Consider the following 17,957-nt stretch of genomic DNA (forward strand, 5'->3'; position numbering starts at 1 on the left):
AACGGCCTCCCTGATCTAAACCCGAGTGGTCGTTTGTTGTTGGACTTCTGTGCTAGTCATGGATTGTCCATAACGAACACCATGTTCGAACATAAGGATGCTCATAAGTGTACGTGGTACCAGAGCACCCTAGGCCGAAGGTCGATGATCGATTTTGTAATCGTATCATCTGATCTGAGGCCGCATGTTTTGGACACTCGGGTGAAGAGAGGGGCGGAGCTGTCAACTGATCACCATCTGGTGGTGAGTTGGGTCAGAGGGTGGGGGAAGACTCTGGACAGACCTGGTAAGCCCAAACGCGTAGTGAGGGTGAACTGGGAACGTCTGGAGGAGGCCCCTGTCCGAGAGATCTTCAACTCACACCTCCGGCGGAGCTTTTCTGGCATCCCTGTGGAGGTTGGGGGCATTGAACCCGAGTGGACGATGTTCAAAGCTTCCATTGCTGAAGCTGCGGCGGTGAGCTGTGGTTTTAAGGTCTTAGGTGCCTCAAGGGGCGGCAATCCTCGAACACCGTGGTGGACACCGGTGGTCAGGGAAGCCGTCCGACTGAAGAAGGAGGCCTTCCGGGATATGTTATCTCGGAGGTCTCCGGAGGCAGTTGCAGGGTACCGACGGGCCCGAAGAGCAGCAGCCACTGCCGTGACGGAGGCAAAGCAGCGGGTGTGGGAGGAGTTCGGAGCAGCCATGGAGAAGGACTTTCGGTCGGCACCAAAGTGCTTCTGGAAAACCATCCGGCACCTTAGGAGGGGGAAACGGGGAACCATCCAAGCTGTGTACAGTAAGGATGGGACACTGTTGACCTCAACTGAGGAGGTAATCGGGCGGTGGAAGGAGCACTTTGAGGAACTTCTGAATCCGACCAATACGCCCTCTATGGTAGAGGCAGAGCTGGAAGCTGATGGGGGACCATCATCAATTACCCTGGTGGAAGTCACTGAGGTAGTCAAACAACTCCACAGTGGCAAAGCCCCGGGGGTTGATGAGATCCGCCCAGAAATGCTGAAGGCTCTGGGTGGGGAGGGGCTGTCTTGGATGACACGTCTCTTCAACACCGCGTGGAAGTCGGTGACAGTGCCTAAGGAGTGGCAGACCGGGGTGGTGGTTCCCCTTTTCAAAAAGGGGGACCAGAGAGTGTGTGCCAATTACAGGGGTATCACACTGCTCAGCCTCCCTGGTAAAGTCTACTCCAAGGTGCTGGAAAGGAGGGTTCGGCCGATAGTCGAACCTCAGATCGAAGAGGAACAATGCGGATTCCGTCCTGGCCGTGGAACAACGGACCAGCTTTTCACTCTCGCAAGGATCCTGGAGGGGGCCTGGGAGTATGCCCATCCAGTCTACATGTGTTTTGTGGACTTGGAGAAGGCATATGACCGGGTCCCCCGGGAGATACTGTGGGGGGTGCTGCGGGAGTATGGGGTGAGGGGGGCACTTCTCAGGGCCATCCAATCCCTGTACGCCCAAAGCGAGAGCTGTGTTCGGATCCTCGGCAATAAGTCGGACTCGTTTCCGGTGGGGGTTGGCCTCCGCCAGGGCTGCGCTTTGTCACCAATCCTGTTCGTGATATTCATGGACAGGATATCGAGGCGTAGTCGGGTGGAGGAGGGTTTGCAGATCGGTGTGCTGAGGATCTCATCGCTGCTTTTTGCAGATGATGTGGTCCTGTTGGCATCATCGGTCTGCGACCTCCAGCACTCACTGGATCGGTTCGCAGCCGAGTGTGACGCAGTCGGGATGAGAATCAGCACCTCTAAATCTGAGGCCATGGTTCTCAGCAGGAAACCGGTGGTTTGCCTACTCCGGGTAGGGAATGAGTCCTTACCCCAAGTGAAGGAGTTTAAGTATCTCGGGGTCTTGTTCGCGAGTGAGGGGACGATGGAACGTGAGATTGGTCGGAGAATCGGAGCAGCAGGGGCGGTATTGCATTCGCTTTACCGCACCGTTGTGACGAAAAGAGAGCTGAGCCGGAAGGCAAAGCTCTCGATCTACCGTTCAATCTTCGTTCCTACTCTCACCTATGGTCATGAGGGTTGGGTCATGACCGAAAGAACGAGGTCGCGGGTGCAAGCGGCCGAAATGGGTTTCCTCAGGAGGGTGGCTGGCGTCTCCCTTAGAGATAGGGTAAGAAGCTCAGTCATCCGTGAGGGACTCGGAGTAGAGTCCTTGCTCCTTTGCGTCGAAAGGAGCCAGTTGAGGTGGTTCGGGCATCTAGCAAGGATGCCTCCTGGGCGCCTCCCTTGGGAGGTGTTCCAGGCACGACCAGCTGGGAGGAGACCACGGGGAAGACCCAGGACTAGATGGAGAGATTATATCTCTACTCTGGCCTGGGAACGCCTCGGGATCCCCCAGTCAGAGCTGGTTAATGTGGCCCGGGAAAGGGAAGTTTTGGGGTCCCCTGCTGGAGCTGTTGCCCCCGCGACCCGATCCCGGATAAGCGGTTGAAGATGGATGGATGGATGGATGGAGAAAATAACTCCAATATATAATTTATGAATATGTAGTCAGTCACCCTCAAAGACTGCAGGTGTTAGTGTTAAAACGGACTTATCAAAAAGAGGGTCTTGCAATATGGACGGAACGTTTCAGACTACAGTACTTGCCTCCAGCTAACACTGTAAAACGTCGTAATCATGACGTCGGCACTAAAAGGATCCATAGGCCTATTCTGTTACTGTAATGCCTATTTCTCACCTCAAATGTTTTCAGAAACATCTTGTAGTGTAGTGTTTAGCTGTAAAATGAGAAAGTTTGTGACCCGGCAGCCACGTTGAGACCAGTTGAGGAAATACCAAGCACCGCCCACCAGCCTGAGCACAGCCAATAGGAACGCTCTCTCTGAAATGACCTATGATTGGCGAAAGTCTCCCATAACGGGCAAAATTTTCTAAAGCCTGAAAACAGAGCCATGACGAGGTACAGAAGTCTAGTTTTCCCTCAGAACACTTGAATTACTTTTTGCCCAATGATGCCAAAAATATACTGCATACATTACTCAAACTTCAATAAGTAGACCTCATATTATACATAAAAAAAAAACAGATCGCCCTGGTTATGCAGTGGTTGTTTGGTGGTAGACAAGATTTTGCTCGAGTTTTCACGGCTGTAATGAGTTTTTTAGTTACACGCTATACGGTCACATTTGAATTTATTTCAAGACCATGTTCATTTTCAGTAATTATATTGCAATTAGCAAAAACATCTATCCCAGCCTTTAATTTGTTTTCCGCTATATAAATCAACACTTTGTTCTTGTAGCCACACTTTATTGAAATTGCAGAAAAGTTACTTCCTTCCTTTTTCTCCAATGATTACATTTGAAACTACTCAGCTCATTCCGGCACGGTGCAATAAGAGCTGCAATAACTTCAGTCAAGTCTTACTCAATTACTTCTCTTCTGTGTGACTTGGCAGCTCCTTACATATGTGTTATAAACGATTGCTTTGATGTCAGACTATTCTCTTCAGCAAAGTTTGGAGCATTCTTGTGCTGATTGTTGGAAAAGTTACAGCCTCACTCATGCGCTGAAAGATGCTGACGGTAGTGGAGAGGAAAATTTCTGATAACAAATCCCAAATGTCAAACAGTTTGGGTGGAGTCAAAACACCCTCCGAGGATGAGAGGATGCTTACTGTTAAAGCTTTTTTTTATAGGCCATGCTTTTCAAATTATAGCCCAGATCATCTGGATTAATTGGATACTTTGTACGAATCCCATAACCTTTTGCAGATACAGCTGCTGGCCATTTAAAGATTTAAAAGTAATTCTGAAGCTTCAAATCCCACAGATCTGATATACAAGATGCACTTCTGGGACTCAATAAGATGTGTGCTGTAGGCAACTTCCAAGCCTTCCAAGCACTGATACATGGCTGGCATGGTCAAATATCAAAACCAAGTGCAATGGGAGTCTGAGTCTGTGGTAGTCAGCACTTCATGCATGTGATGATGTGATAAGCTGTGAGGGTTTTTCGGGTTTTTCATGGAGATGCAGCTGAAAGCTCTGGAGTATTTCCAGCCGTTGAACCCTGTGCTAAGATGCATGTGAAGGCACATTATAGTGGGACTCAAACACTTTGACCATATGCTTTAATTTGGTATTGTTTATGTTGTGTGATAAACACTCTTATAACATTAGTTATTACTTTGGCACAGTCTATATCTGCAGTGGGGAGGCTGCCTGAACGCTGTGGAGAGAAGGACTCGCTGTCTAGTCTGTTTTTGTTTTGTTCCGCTAATCGACACATCCAGGTGATGCCATCGCAGATTAAATGTGCAACCACAGATATACCAAACTTCAGTTGAACAATGTCGGCATACAGTTTGACAGAAATTGTTGTCCATTGAGCTTGACTAACCGGGCTAATCGGGCTAAGCCGACTAGCATGCTACAGCTGATAGACAACAACTGATAAATGATAAATGGACTTGCATTTATATAGCGCTTTTCTAGTCTTCCGACCACTCAAGCACTTTACACTACATGTCAGTATTCACCCATTCACACACCCATTCATACACTGATGGCAGAGGCTGCTAAGGTGGCAACTTTGCCCATCAGGATCTAATCTAAATACTCATTCACACACCGATGGCTATACCTTTGGGAGCAATTTGGGGTTAAGTGTCTTGCTCAAGGACACATCGACATGTGACCCGGAGCAGCCAGGGATCGAAACCACTGACCTTCTGATTGGTGGACAACCTGCTCTACCCTCTGAGCCACAGCCACCCCAACTAGGCCCAACTGGTGCACTGACAAAACTTTCCAGCTAACTTGAGCTCTAGAAATTCTGCTCCGTCCGTGCAAATAGTAGACGTTAATGAACTATTTTGACAGTTTGGGTCACAGGGCATACCGAAAGAATGTCACACACCAAAACGAACGTCCTATACGTTTTCGGACGAATACATGTACTGTTCCACCCCGGCCCCCTACATTATACATATTGTTAATATAAAAATATCAGTTAGTGCTGTTTTAAATGTAGACTGCTGCCCCTCGTATTTCTTGTACCTCCTTAATTTATATGTAATATGAGGGCCATTATGTGCAGTAGATGATTTATTCTTTGCAATATTTAAATATTTTTATGAACCATTGTAAAAGGTACCTTGTGGAGTTTTTTCACCTCTAGTAGCACTATAGTACTACAGGGTTCCTACACATTTTCCATTTCAAAATTCCAACCTTTTCCTTACTCAAATTTCCAGGCTTCTCTGTAGATTTTCCTCGGGGGAGGATGCTGTGACAAGATTTTACACAAAGTTTCCATCCAGCTTTCTTTTCCCATTTGGAATTGTTTACCAAACAGGCTTTGTATTTGCGATCATAAAGGCAACCCTCACGAAACTTGCATTCACGCATTGTGGCTGCTCGGTCCACAGCTCTCCGCAGAAAGTTGGACGATGTTCCACTGTCAAACATCTTGAGGGCAGAGCTGATTTGCAGGCTGTGCCCAGGCCCAGTGCATGTCTTTCTGCCTCTCTATTAGCAACAGGGACACACTGGCACAGAAATGCGATAGAGAGGCCTTCTATGCGAGCGGCTGTAGGGCATGAGCTGTAAAATTTTGGGCAGTAAGTTTAACACATTTTGCTTATAATGAATATTTATCCCACATTTCGCCACCCTTGCCAAAGTGCCGTTCTAGGCAATTGCCTAGTTCGCCTACAACGACGCACTGGCCCTGGCTTGTGACGTACAGGCGTAGAGGCAGCTCTGCGTAGGAGTATGCGTTCAGTCGCACGACATAGCCTACTTCTTGCCTTGCTTTAGACGTCATCGAGTTTGCTCTGGCCTGCGCTCTCTTACACACAGTGGCAAACATTTTGACTGCACTGGCTGCTCCAAACGCCATGAAAATCACCCTGCTGCTTGTATGATCAATTTACTTTTTGAAATTCTGAATTTTATATTTAAGAAAAGAGAATAGGGGCAATAGTCAATAGTGTTCCGCACATGAGGACACACCTGCATGTGCATCTATGCACAGGTGACGCAATACACAGTCCTGTCACTGGTTTGCACTATTCCACTGCAAGCTAGTAAACGTGGATGTAAACAACGCTGGATTCAAACATTTAAGAAAAATTAATGAATTCAACATGTTTATTAGACCTAAAGGATATATACATGTTTTGGTCAGCACCATTTGATGCAAACATAACTTTTGTTTGTTTTAAAGAAAACTCCACAGGGCACCTTTAAGGTGAGAACTTACATTTATTTACATATGAAAGATTTTGACTTTGAGATTTCAAAGAGATCAGAAGTAACTGCAATATTTCAATTTATCTTAAATCAGAATGTTTTCTCTTTCTCCTCCCTTTTTCATGCTGGAAAAGTGTTGGTCATAAAGAAGCTTTACATTATAAATAGTAGATGTGACTGTGCACATTTTCTAAGCTTTACCAAGTTTTACCAAGTAACACGCCTAAGTATGTCTTCAAAATCCTCACTTTTCCCCAGTATTTGATTAAAAGCAGGTACTGCAGAGTTTACTCTGTGCTGAACTGGCAAAGCTCAGGAATCCGGGTTCGGCAGCCAGATGTTCACTTCGACACAGACAGCTATGAAGACCAAAGTAACTGAGTGTTCCCATACATGGTGATCTTCTCACCGTGTACAACCACACAAATCAAATCCTCTCTAGTTTAAATGAACCTCCTGTTTCAGACGGTCTTAACCGAGTTTGAGCTGGTGTGCCTATCTCTGTCTTTCATCTTAACATTATAATCTCATATCCTCCTCTTTGCCTCTCTCTTACTGTAACTCAGTTCTAGAATATGACAAGTTACCATATACCAGTGAGGCTGCCGGTGAAAGTGTGAAGGAGAGAAAGAGATAAAAAGAGAAACTCACACAGAACTAAAACGTACAGCTTTCCAGACAAAGACCCAGCAGCTGCACATTAGCCTTATAGATATGTTTCCATTTTGATGAAGACAATTTTCAGACTATTAAAATAAAACGATAATGACAATTAATGAGGAAATGCATACTGCAGATATATAGATATATATACTGTATATGGATAGATAGATAGATAGATAATATAGACAGATAAAAAGATAGATAGATTGATAGTTTCAGCTTCTTCCAAAAATGGCCATTGTGCTTTTATATTCTGTGAAACCTTCCCTCATATGACTGCTGACTATCCGTATTTATCCCTTACAAGCGAACATTAAGAACAACACAGTTATGAATCAGCTGCATCTTAACTTAATTTAGGTTTCCGTTTCAAAATGAAATGCAGATTATTTTCCATCTCTGTGCAGGAAGCTAATGCCATTTGGGGTCAGCGGAAACAAGCTTTAAACACAACACTGACATATTACAACTCGTTCTCATCCCAACTCGTTACATACTGCGTTCCGTCAGGAGTGGACCCTTTGTTTGAACCATTGTTAATATCAAAATATTGATTAGTGCATTTTTCTTTGTTTTCTTAAAAGATGCTTCACCTACAATAAGAAGTCTTTAGCTATTAATGCATCTTTCAGGTTGACAGTTCCGCAATGGCTACTACTATAAATTTGCTTCATGACAAATCATATGAGTAAAACCTTGCAGCAAAAAACTAAATATTAGTCAAATATTCAGAATTTTAATATAAATTAAACCTAAGTATTGGTAGATGTTTCTTTTATTTTTTTGACAAAACACGCTTAATAACAAGAATATAACACTACAATCTGTTATTTTGGTGGACCTGGTAAAGCAAAACAAACTCTAAATCAATAAGCTAGGCGTACTTCCTTCTATAATCCAACATATGTGGTTTTACAAGATTTAAGCGTGACAGTTTTATATGTAAACCACATGAAGCTCTGTATCTATTTATAGATTGCAGAGGCCCTGGATGAAAACAACAGTTAAGTCAGCAGCAAACAACTGCTCATTTGAATGGAAAACAAATAGCTGAAGAAGAACCTTGGCAGACCCCACAACCTAGTGTAAGTGGTTGAAATTGAAGGACAGTGCTGCTCACAAACATGGACAAACCTGCATGGCACTATATAGAAAGGGTCAACTCCTCGGCCTGCCATGCACATTGACATGGTCTTCATAACCAAAAGTCTGACTCTCTTCATCCACTTCTTCTTTGGGAAATGCAGGCTGCAGACAAGAAGGTTCTTCGAAGGTCCCTTTTATCATGCACATGCAGACGCACAAAAGCACTATGTTTTAACAGAGTATGGAAAAATAAGGAGCGACAGGAAATCTTCTGAATGAATTCATGAAGTGCATGGCTCAAAGTCTGAATCATTTTAAAGTGGCTTTGATGACAGATGTGACCCAGAAAAAACACTGAGAGGTATTTAACCCCAAGCATGTTTTGAAGATCATGATACTGTTTGAATAAGCAGAAAATCAATTTGTCTGCGATAGCTTCCTGAGACAAATATGTCTTATGAGTACTAAATAATACAATAAACACAATTATAGCTTTGCCATATCAAGATGGACCTTTTTTATATAGCCCTGCATACCAACAGGTGTTTTCAATCACTGGCTGATTTCAGGTGGAAGTTGGGTGGAGCTATATGGAAATTGGGTGATGTCACCAAACTCTGCACTCCTGAACAGTCTTTACACTCCCACAGAGTCCCAAAGTGAAAACATATGTGTAGGTGGACCATTAGTTACTTAAAAGATTACAATTTAGAATACTGCAAGTGAAGTTGGATTACCAACCTGACAAAGCATGCAAATGCCTCCTCAGACACCACAGGGGCCCCAGGATAATTTGATTTGATCAAATCGAGCGTAGCGTTAGTTCAGGCAGGCCATGAAGTCAAGCTCTGCTCCTATGCTATCAGCTGATAGCAGCCGATCTTAAGCCAGCCCAATCAGCTGATGCATCAGCTGATTCCCCTTTATGCATTCATTGGCAAATTTCATACAGGGCGCCTTATTTAAGCTTCTTCAGCCTGCCTACCTTTGCTGCTTCCTCTACAAGCCGCTCGCAACCTACCTCCACCCCAACACCTCCTTTTAATACTGTGTCTGACTTAATCAATGTCATTTCTGTTGTCATTGATGCACTCTGTTCTGCATCCAGGGGGGGTCTTTGCTGCTGCTCTCCCTGCCTTTGGCTTTCCATGTATGCACATGGAAGGGCAATGAGGTATGCTCTCCTTGCCTTATGCTACCACGTAGGCACGTGGATACACGTATGTGCGTGCATGGGCAGGGAGGTCCCAGAACAGAGCCATACCGCCGATATACTGTATATATTACTGCAAATGGAAATAAAGTTTTCTTTGACTAAAGTGGTCCTGACTGAACTGCAAATTTTGGTAATATGCTCTAAAGCACCATATACACTAAAAGGAGAAGGCTTTAAAACACCCTGTCTTGTAGAGGAGCCCTGTGTCAAAATCTAGTTACTTTCATTATTTCAGTTTCTATTATGCCTTTGTGGTGCCTATTCCTAAATAAGCAATGTGTTTAATCAAACTAACTGATGCAGAGGGAACATGATAAGGTTTTCCAGGCAATATAATGAAGCTACCATGTGTAATCTGGGGGTTGGGTGTTAGCCCACAGCAAATCTTTGCCTCATTTATCATGACAATGCAATTTTCAGTGAATAATTTAGATTGTAAAAAATACTGTGTATACATTTAGAGTTTCATTCATCACACATTTTGTGGTTCTGTAACTTGATGAATACGAAGCTGTGGACGGATTAGAGATACATATACTGTAGGAGGTGTAAATCTTGCTTTAACAATGTTCCACTGAGCGTGCTGTGCAGAGGTCATCCCACATCCAAGCATAGGAGGAAATTCCCTCTAAACCTCTTCCTCCCCACAGCCTGATATCTAAACCATCCACCATTCACTACTGCCATGGAGACACGTGAGCAGTATCTCAGCAATGAGTCAGAAGCAAATGACTGAATCATCTGTTCCGAGACGTATAGCTCAACAAAGTTCATCCAGCCTTCAGGAATAGAGTACAGTGTGTAATTTCCACTCAGTTATACCAAATTGAAATCAAACAAGATCAGCCATCTTCTTTCAATAAAAAACAAACAAACAGCCGATAACCAATTATCCAGCATTATAGGCTTTGAAGACGTGACATGTGATTACCGGCTCACCGTGAAATGTGAGTGTCCTGTTCTTTTTTAGGCTGAAGTGATAATATGATGTGTTGCTAGCTAGTCTACTAATTAACACCAGGCTGAATTGAGGCTGGGATTTTTGGGATTTTTTTCACCATGCTAATGCAAACTTTTGCTTGGCTTTCGAATTCGGGACGTACCAAATCTAGCTTGCCCATACGTTTAAATCTCAGATTTTCGAGAAGTGCACAGTCATCTCCCCCTTCAGTAGAGGAATGTGAAAACACCTATTAAACTTTGCGACAAACTTTGCACAGATACAAGTCCGTATAGCCAAGGTCAAACGCCCTATAGACGTATAATATTTCGCTTTTTCGTGTCGTTTATTTGTCACATCCCTGGTGTGTAAAGGCCTTAAGTCTTACTTTTTCGAGAAAACTACTGTCAGTCTTGTAGGATGCTGTTTTCTCCAAACAAAACAGATCAGAATAACAGTATTGATCACGGGTCAGTGATTTGGAGCATTAGTTAGGTGCTTACAATCTCTCTGCTACATGCATCTGTCCTGTGATCTGGGAAGGTTTGGCACAGTTCAACCGTCACATTGCTGAGGGATTTGAATCAAGTCTCTGTTAAATGGAGCCTGCCCAAATTATTTCACATGGTCCGGCTACATAATGCCAGAGGGTGACTGACACACTGCCCTCTCTGGGTGAGAGTTTCAAGCTGAGAAATGTGCTTTGTTGTGTCAATGACCACACCCAACAGTGATGTCACAAGATCCGGGAGTACATTTCTACATCACTGCAGCAAGGTGAGTTAACCTGAACTACTGGTGAGCACACACCAGCATGTGATCATGTGTTCAATGGCAATGTTTACTTGCTGTGTAGCAGGTAAAATGTTTACCAGGGTCACCACAGCCACAACAAATTACTGTGTCATTCATACATCATTTGGTGAGACCGGTTTGACACACGAGTCACAGCTGAAATATGTGATATAAAAGATTTGTGATTTTACAGAATAACATTAAGTGTATATTGATATAGTAAAATGATTTGTCTGTATTGGATAATAGGGTCAGAGTTTAAATAAAAACTCAGTAATGGACAAAAACATACATCTAGATTTAAATTTATAGACAATTTCAAGCAATATACAATTCTTTCCTACTAGTGTTTTATAAATTCCAACCCCCAAAGAATTCAATTTGATAATACATGTACACAGCCTGACATTACTTTCAAAAAAATCCCCCAAAGTAGTAAGTAGTAGTAGTAAAGAAAAAGAACAAATGGTGAGGTTAATTCTGAAGCCAAAAGCAACAAAGCGGTGGCTTCTGTGGGTTCGTTTGAGAAACAGATGTGTAACAAACAGAAATAAAACTGATATTTGTGATCTTTAACCTACCCAAGTCTGTCCTCCTCTTTCTTCCTCAGGTCGAAATCACGCTGGACGACTTCCCAAACATGCTTGGCCTCCTCATCTGTGAGTTTGGAGAGATCCAGCTTCTTGCCTGTTGTGGTGCCAGGCATCATTGTGAAGTTGATGCCTGTGAGCGGGCAATAAAACGAAATGCAATAAATTGTTCGCAAATGAGACAATGTTAAGCCATTAGTCAGCGTTAATAGTGAGAGGTGTAAGCAACATGAGGATTTTACATCAATGCTCAACACGTTCTCATCCAAACTCATCACATACTGCCCATTGGCGTCACTTCATTTTCCGCATCAAGACCACTATAGTTACCCTTGGTGTCTCTTTAAGTTTAGGCAACAAAACCACTATAGTTAGGTTTAGGAAAGAAATACATAAAATAGTTGGGCTTAGAACTATTACGTTTGTACATTGAAAATTACACTGAACATTGGGATGCATGGAACATGAACAGCGGCCTCTTGGATGAAAGCCTTGTGTTTGTTGGACCCATCAACCTCCACCCCGCCTCCTGCCCACCCAGTGTGTCTCTTTTTGCTCTTTAAACAACGTCATCGCGCTCCTGGGGCACTTTCTCGGTTTAAATTATAGTTAAACCTGCTGTAGGCAGAATGTTTTTGGCATCATTGGGCAAAAAGTCATAATAACCTTTCAGCATATTGTAATTTGAGTGCTCTGAGAAAAAAACTAGACTTCTGCACCTCCTCATGGCTCTGTTTTCAGGCTTTAAAAAATCTATTTCAGAGAGAGAGTGTACTTATTGGCTGTGCTGCAGCTGGTGGGCGGTGCTTGGTATTTCCTCAACTGTTCGCAACATGTCTGCCAGGTCACAAACTTTCTCATTTTACAGCTAAACAGTACACTACAAGATGTTTTTGAAAACATTTGAGGACAGAAATAGGCATTACAGTAACAGAATATTGATTCATATTTGATCAGCACTGCCAAGTTTGACCGTTTAATCGGAGTTCGCGAGTGATTGGCAGCAGTAGACTCCAGCTCGGCTCTAATTTGTTGTTTTCCTCCGGTCTGTGAAATCTTGCAGATTTCGTTAGGAGCACCGGAGGACACAGAGGAACATTATTTTTTTCAGATACCTGTCTCATGCACCACTGTCAGGATATAGTGATCGTTTCATAAAAATAACTTTTTTAATCATATTTGCTCCATTTCCACCCACTGCAGCTATAACAGAACGCCCGGTGCATTTCATTCATAATGGGTGCCTTGTGCAGCAGTACCGAATGCCGACGGTTGTGACAAAGCCTCATTATTTGACGCCCTGGGAATGTCATTGGGCTGGAATGTTAAAATTTGAGATGAACTGCAGTGAAAACACTACAAATTGTATAAATAGGTCACTTAAAATGAGGTCACCTGAATTCTTTTTTCGGAATAATCAATCACTGTTGCACTGTGAATCGTTTTATGCAACATTAGGTGCGGATGTTCACAACTTGACATTAGTGTTAATCCGTTGGTCATGTTATGTTCATGGTACAAATCTGTGTGACAAAAAGTTGGAAATACATTTGCTGCATGAAGTTTGCACGTGAATGTCCCTGCACTCATCAGTGGGAGTCTAGGATATAGATTTGATACACAACTTCCTAAGCTGTAATGTTTCATTGACCTTTGAACTCTTCAACTTTGCAGAAAGACAATTTACCAACACCTAATCTAATGTTAAAAGTCAAAAAGGCCCTGTATACATCCATTGCTTATTCCTCTCTATTTCTTTTGTTGCAAAAATAACATTGTAGAGTTAAGGATAGGTTCAGATATTTTGTATCACATGTCAATTGAAAGCGATCCTTTCCTAATAAATCTACACTGTAAAGCGAATATCCTCCTTCCGTTCTTACCTTTCACAATAAAAGCCCTACAGACGTTTAATATTTTGCTTTTTTGTGTCGTTTATTCGTCACATCCCTGGTGTGTAAAGGCCTTAGCTCTTACTTTTTCGAGAAATCTGTTGTCAGTCTTGTTGGACGCTGTTTTCTCCAAACAAAACAGACCAGAATAACAGTATTGATCACGGGTCAGTGATTTGGAACATTGGTTAGGTGCTTACAACCTCTCTGCTACATGCATCTGTCCTGTGATCTGGGAAGGTTTGGCACAGTTCAACCGTCACATTGCTGAGGGATTTGAATCAAGTCTCTGTTAAATGGAGCCTGCCCAAATTATTTCACATGGTCCGGCTATATAATGCCAGAAGATGACGTGACTCCACTCGAGTTGACAGAGAGATGCGCATGCACGCACGCACGCACGCACGCACGCACGCACACACGCACCTCCTCACACACAACCAGTACCACCGAATTGCACTTAAACACTCCTATATAACCAGAAAAGGAATGCTCAGGAAAATCTCATAATTGTTTTGTTTACCACACGCCATATCAAAAAACCTCAAACAACTGGGTAACCTAATCTAATTTCTGCTCATGCAATTGAGCGCTAAATGGTAAAAACAAGCATGCAAGTTTAACAGAGAAACAAGTCACGTCTAAATGGTAGACTCTGAGTGGAACATTGTACTCATCCAGCTATATAAAATAGTGCTTACAACTTTCCCACAGTCAAATCCTTCCACTTGAATAGCCTGGCAGTATACAAAAGCTCTATATGTATTTGCTTAGCGGGTGTGAGCAACTTGGTATCTTACTCTGTTGTATTAAGGGGACAATATGAAAACATGCACTTTAACATAGTATTATTTCATTTGCATAAATATTCCTTACAGTATTTTAGTCTTTATTCCTTAGCCAGTGAAATCTTAATGGTATAGTGTTTTGTCTACAAAGGATTTATTGTAGTAAATTCCCTGTTGATGCACAAAACTCAACAGGTGCACATTTGAAGGACTCCTTATGTTTGCAAAAGGAAGGTCTGGCTTGATAACAGGTGTGGAGACAAACACACCTGGAATAGTTTTACCTGCAAAAGAACAGCTACAGATAAAGCACACATTTTTACTTAATCCAAACCACTTCACATGCTCTTATGGAGTTTTAACTGAGGCATTCTTGACTACCTTTCAGTAGATTTAAGAAAGTGGACAAAAGCTCTTTGTCATTTGCTTCAAAAACTACTAAATGTGAGTTTCTAATAACAAGTTGGAACACTTTCGGACATGAGTTTGGTCCAATATGTAATGAGCCCACTATTGCACACTGACAGTTTAAGTAGCAAATCTATAAAAAAAAAGAAGCAACAACAGGATTAATATTCCCTGAAGGTCCCTGGGATACAAATACATGTAAGCACATGTTACGTGTGTATAGTGTTACACATTTTTGAGGAGATCAATGTATGTAAATATGACTTACCTTGGTGTTGACAGAGTAGCCTGCAGGCAGTATTTCCTCTGAGGGCAGACCAGGCTGACTGCAGGGCAAACTAAGTAGCAGACAGCAATGCTAATCACATGTCTAGTTAACCAGGGGGAAGAAAGGCAGGGAGACATGCCTCCTCTCCGCCTTCCTTGACTGTACTTCAAAGGGTCTGGCTATGTGCTTTGGCCTCATTGACAGTCAATACAATGTAACTGATATTCTTGATTTGCCTTCATGTTGGGAAATGACTGATTAATGGTAAATCAATCGGATTGGAAGTAATTATTTTGGGCGTTTCATTGCTTGGACAGTATTCAAGTGTGCAGTGATCATGAGGTTATGTAGAGGCCAGTTGGGCTTAAAGATGCATTGTGTAGGATCTGGTGGCATCTAGCGGTGAGGTTGCAGATTGCAACCAACTGAAACTACGGTGGCCGGAGTGAAAACGTGAATGGCCCTCTCTAGAGCCAGTGTTTGGTTTGTCCGTTCTGGGCTATACTGTAGAAACGTGGCGGCTGGCTCCGTGAAGAGATGTAGATATAGAGGGCTCATTCTAAGGTAACAAAAAAACAATTCTTATTTTCAGGTGATTATACACTAAAGGAAACATTGTTATTAATAAGTTAATAAATTTCTGCCAATAAATTCCCCTAATCGCTACACACTGTGCCCTTATGTCCCCAGTCACATGTCTACTATGTTATAGGAGAGTGACACCTCTTTATTAATACCGACATTCAAAAACATTGGGAGGTCTTCTAAAGCAGCAGCATAGGAATGCATTTTTATGTCCGTTACTAATCGATGTGATGTTGGTTTAAGGGTAATATAGTTGTAAGACTGTTATTTGCACAGTGGGTGGGTCAACCTTTTTTCTCAGTGAGGAATCACGTTACATAGATGAAGTCAAACATTCACACATGGGATAGCAATTTGAAAGACAAAGTTGTGAGTGTTTATATGTGTCAAGATCATTACAATTACTCTAATGTGAAAGCCGAGTTGGAACGAGTACGGTTGGTTATCACAAAGGAAACTCCCCATCAACTCTGACAGAACTGTACTCTCGGAATCTGAAAGAATCCAATTGAATGTGAACGATTAAGTGCTTTGTTCAGGTTTAATTATATCATTCTCCTCTCAAAAACAAACAGAAGGATTTGCTCCCATTTCCTTCCTCCCAACAAAAACATTGATTTGAGCCATGTGACCCGTCCAGCAGGCCAATTTTCTTGTTTGCTCCACCACCAGGCCCTATCATCTTCCTGTGGAGTATATACGCATGAACAGTCTATGGAAGAGATTAGTCACCGAGTTTTTTTTACACTTTACATTTTTTGTGAGTTAATTACATTCTTGTGAGTGAATCTGTATAGGAGTTGTTTTTATTCAGCCACAATAAAGGCTGAGCTGGTTTCCAGGGCAGTGTCCTGCTTACTGAAGTAACCTTTGACATTTAAAAAAAAAAAGAAAGAAGAAAAACTTAGTTGTTGACTTCTCAGCTCAGGCAAATGTCTGCTGGTTAGGCAGTGTGGGAAAAATCCTCCCCAGTTCACCACAGTCTGGTCTTTTCAGACATCAGGTTGTAGAGTTTTTGACCACTAGTAGTGCTATCAAGCTATGCTTTATGAAGGCAGTGCTTTACAAGGCAGTAAAGTACAAAGAAGAGTAGCAATGCGTCAGCAAAGGCAGTGAAAATGAACTTCAAGCAAATAAACATCGAAAAACAGTGAACAATTTGAAGAATTCAGAAAACTGTGAAAAAAATGTGTACAATATGAGGAAGGAAATGCATTCAATGCGTTTGTTAGACCTCTATAGGATTCCCACTATGCATTTTGGTGAGAAACACTGAATGTTAACATAACTTTGTTTTCTGTAGTTCCTTATATCCAAAACAAACATTCAAAATTTGGTCAAAGTATGTATTTTGTTTTGCATCAAAATGCTATTTTCCCAAGCCCTTCTAAAACCTTTTTTCCCCGATGGTCTGACGTAGGTTTCTGCATGATGCTGCTGCTACATGTACAGTATATATACATCCTTATAATCAGTTTATCATCATTATATACAGTAATTTAGATGGCGGTCGACAAGCTCTCAGTTTGGAGAAGCAGACAGGAGTACTGGTCTGGAGGCTAAGCAATGTACTGCTGTGGACGCCACGTTAATAATAATAATAATAATATATTAGATTTATATAGCGCTTTTTAGTGATCTCAAAGACGCTTGTTCGGGTCCGGAAGTCATGGACTATGTTCTGGCTTTGAACACTGCAATATAACGGCTTCAGTTCCCCGTCGGAAAGGGTTGTCTTTTGGTGAGGTAAAGTTGTGAAAATATTTTAAATATAGCGTACCCATATCAACTGATTAAAATTTTTTTTAAATATACTTTTCTGCTGCCCCCGTCCACAACCGACAGCCCTTTCTGACGGGGAATTGAAGCCATTATATTGCTCTCTTCAAAGCCACCAGACTACATTCACAAAAGCAGTAATTTTACCTTGCAGAACATGGGAGTAAACATACAACCCCACTTCAAAAAATCTGAACTAACCATTTTAGTTATTTCCAAATTTAGCACAGCTAACGTTGAGTCAGCTAGTGCTAGCATTATTAATAACTTTATTGATTAGCTTACTTTGGTAAACTACATCACTGCTTTTTGCAAAATCTGAGTGGGTGTTTCCATTTGAAAAAAAAATGGAACAGAACAGAGATGGACCTCCCCTTTAAGTTATAAAAAGACGTGTTGAATTACCAAATACACTCACATGATCTTACAAAAAACAGCCACATCATACAACTTGGACAACCAAACAGGTTGTATGGCAGCATTTAATGATTTTACCATTTATCGAAAACATCTTAAATTTGGCATTTTTAGACTGCTGGTCATATATAAATTGCCAGATGAGTGGATATTCCCCAAAACAGCCAGAACTTCAAACAGACTTTGAATTCCATGAGAAAAAAAACAAAAAACAAAACACAACAAAGGTTTGGCTTCAGCACAGTCAGCTCCTGCAGTTATCTGCAGTGTGTGTTAGCATTAATAAATTCCTCCCATTTTATCTTGGACAGCATCCAGTGCA

General features: G+C 42.2%; 1 protein-coding gene across 3 annotated transcripts in view; it reads right to left on the reverse strand.

Annotated features, from left to right (window-relative positions):
* mlphb (melanophilin b) overlaps positions 1–14,940 on the reverse strand; it is a 52,004-nt gene extending 37,064 nt beyond the window's left edge. For all 3 annotated transcript variants that reach the window (XM_074658470.1, XM_074658469.1, XM_074658468.1), the window contains exons 1-2: positions 14,855–14,940; positions 11,490–11,631 (exon numbers count right to left, since the gene is read on the reverse strand). In XM_074658470.1, coding sequence (XP_074514571.1) covers positions 11,490–11,617 — 128 coding nt within the window. In that variant the 5' untranslated portion in view covers positions 11,618–11,631; positions 14,855–14,940. The remainder of the gene's footprint in view (positions 1–11,489; positions 11,632–14,854) is intronic.
* Positions 14,941–17,957: the final 3,017 nt, after the last annotated feature.

The sequence above is a fragment of the Sebastes fasciatus genome, chromosome 14, assembly GCF_043250625.1.
Source record: "Sebastes fasciatus isolate fSebFas1 chromosome 14, fSebFas1.pri, whole genome shotgun sequence".
In the NCBI taxonomy this organism is placed as follows: Eukaryota; Metazoa; Chordata; class Actinopteri; order Perciformes; family Sebastidae; genus Sebastes; species Sebastes fasciatus.